This window comes from Nanorana parkeri, unplaced genomic scaffold (assembly GCF_000935625.1).
Source record: "Nanorana parkeri isolate BGI_ZX_2015 unplaced genomic scaffold, ASM93562v1 scaffold15, whole genome shotgun sequence".
NCBI lineage: Eukaryota > Metazoa > Chordata > Amphibia > Anura > Dicroglossidae > Nanorana > Nanorana parkeri.
In genome coordinates, this window is record NW_017306283.1 from 3,696,295 (window position 1) to 3,698,349 (window position 2,055).

At 39.1% G+C, this 2,055-nt stretch overlaps 1 protein-coding gene across 1 annotated transcript; it reads left to right on the forward strand.

Moving 5' to 3' along the window:
• Positions 1 to 644: 644 nt before the first annotated feature.
• Positions 645 to 1,586, forward strand: LOC108788564 (olfactory receptor 5V1-like). The gene has a single exon (XM_018558359.1). It carries the CDS (start codon positions 645 to 647, stop codon positions 1,584 to 1,586), a length of 942 nt encoding a protein of 313 aa, XP_018413861.1.
• Positions 1,587 to 2,055: the final 469 nt, after the last annotated feature.

Sequence of the window (2,055 nt, forward strand, 5' to 3'; positions counted from 1 at the left end):
ACAAAAAAATAGCAATTAAATGTGTAACCAGTAATGTCAAGTAATGAACACAAAATATATGTCATAAAACAAAATGGCTGTTGTCAACATATCATAAAAAAATATGATCAACTAAAGCAATGATATCATCATAAAACTTTACTATTCACTAGGGTAAAGCAGTTCCCTAATTGAGGGCTGACAATTTTATAAAAGTCCCAGCTGTACTGCAATGTAGTACTTCTACATTGTATGCTGCACATAAATACATGGAACAGCACAGCAGGTAAGAATCCAAAGATCTAGTACACTGATTAATATGGTATGCTTCATGACAATAAATGTAACATGTTTTACTTACTAGATATGATTAAATTTATTACACAGATTTCACTGACCTGAAAACATGATGTTGGAAAGATATTTGTGTATGATATGTAAAGCCTACAACAAACTGCCATACAAATCCCTGTCTCCATAACATGTTCCATTAGTCGTGACATTTTTTTGCCCATTTCTTTCTTGGATAGGTGTGGACACAACAGTAATAGCGTGTTTTCCTGTACAAGGTGCCAGAAGAACAAGAAGAAAAAAGCATTGATTATTTTTGTATTTCAACAGAGTTAATGTATTGCTTTTCCTTTCAGCAGGTACTACGCAGATACATGGCAAACAGGACAACAAGGCCTAATGAATTCACATTGCTAGGACTGACTGATAATCCTAAGAGTCAGGTTATCCTATTTGTGTTCTTCTTGATAGTTTATATTCTCACAATTCTAGGAAATTCTCTGTTGGTCATCACAATTACATTGTCTACATCTCTTCATACTCCAATGTACTTCTTCCTGCGAAATCTTTCAGTTGTAGATATTTGCTTCTCCACCTCCACAGTCCCAAAGCTGTTGTCAGACTTTTTATCGGACGTAAAACAAATTTCCTTTTTTGGCTGTGTGGCCCAACTCTACTCTTTTATATCCTTTGGGGGAGTTGAATGCATTCTACTTGTTGCTATGGCAGGCGACCGCTATGTGGCTATATGCATGCCCCTACTTTATTCTAAAGTAATGAGCTGGAAGATATGTACAATCATGACTACAACATGTTGGATACTTGCTCTATTAAATTCTCTTGCCCATACTGTCTTCACATTCCGGCTACCGTTCTGCAAATCTAGAGTTTTAAACCACTTCTTCTGTGATATCCCACCACTCCTGGCCTTGTCCTGTGCTGATACAACCATTAATGAAATTGTGGTGTATACTGCTGGAGGGTCTGTAATCATGGGGTCCTGTTTGTTAACGCTTACATCATATATTTTTATTGTTAGAGAAATTTTAAAAATCCAGACAGCCTCAGGAAGACTGAAAGCATTTTCAACTTGTGCCTCTCATTTGGCAGTTGTGACACTTTATTTCGGAACAAGTGTCTTCACATACATACGCCCTACATCTACCTATTCTCTTGACCAAGACAGGGTTGTTCCAGTTCTGTATGGTATTATTACTCCTATGCTAAACCCAATCATATATAGCTTTAGAAATAAAGATGTGCATGGAGCATTAACAAAAATAATTTTAAGATGTCACCAATCAACTGCACAATAAAGAATAAAAAACGTACAATTATTAAACATAGAAATAGTATAGGTGAAGAAATGACAATGCTTAAAATGAATATGATGCTCTGATATAATGTTTATATTTCACATTAAAGGAGAACTATGAGGTGAGTGCTTTTCACTCACCTCATAGTTCTAGCCGACCTGTGACAATGAGAATGTCACAGATCGGCTCAGTAGATCGGGAGGTGAGCGAACACATACCGGCGTTCGCTCACCTCTCGATCCTGTCACAGCCCTCTGCCATGCTGACTGGCGGATCGAACGGGGGAGGGGGCGGGTACAGCTGGCTCTGCCTCTAGATAGGCAGAGCCAGCTGTCACTCACACAGCTGGGCGGATCCAGACATAATTGTCGGGATCCGCTTCAGCTGCGGCATCTCAGTATATCATGAGCAGCAGCTCGCGGTATACTGTGGCGTCTCAGTATACCGCGAGCTGTAGCTCGCGGTATAC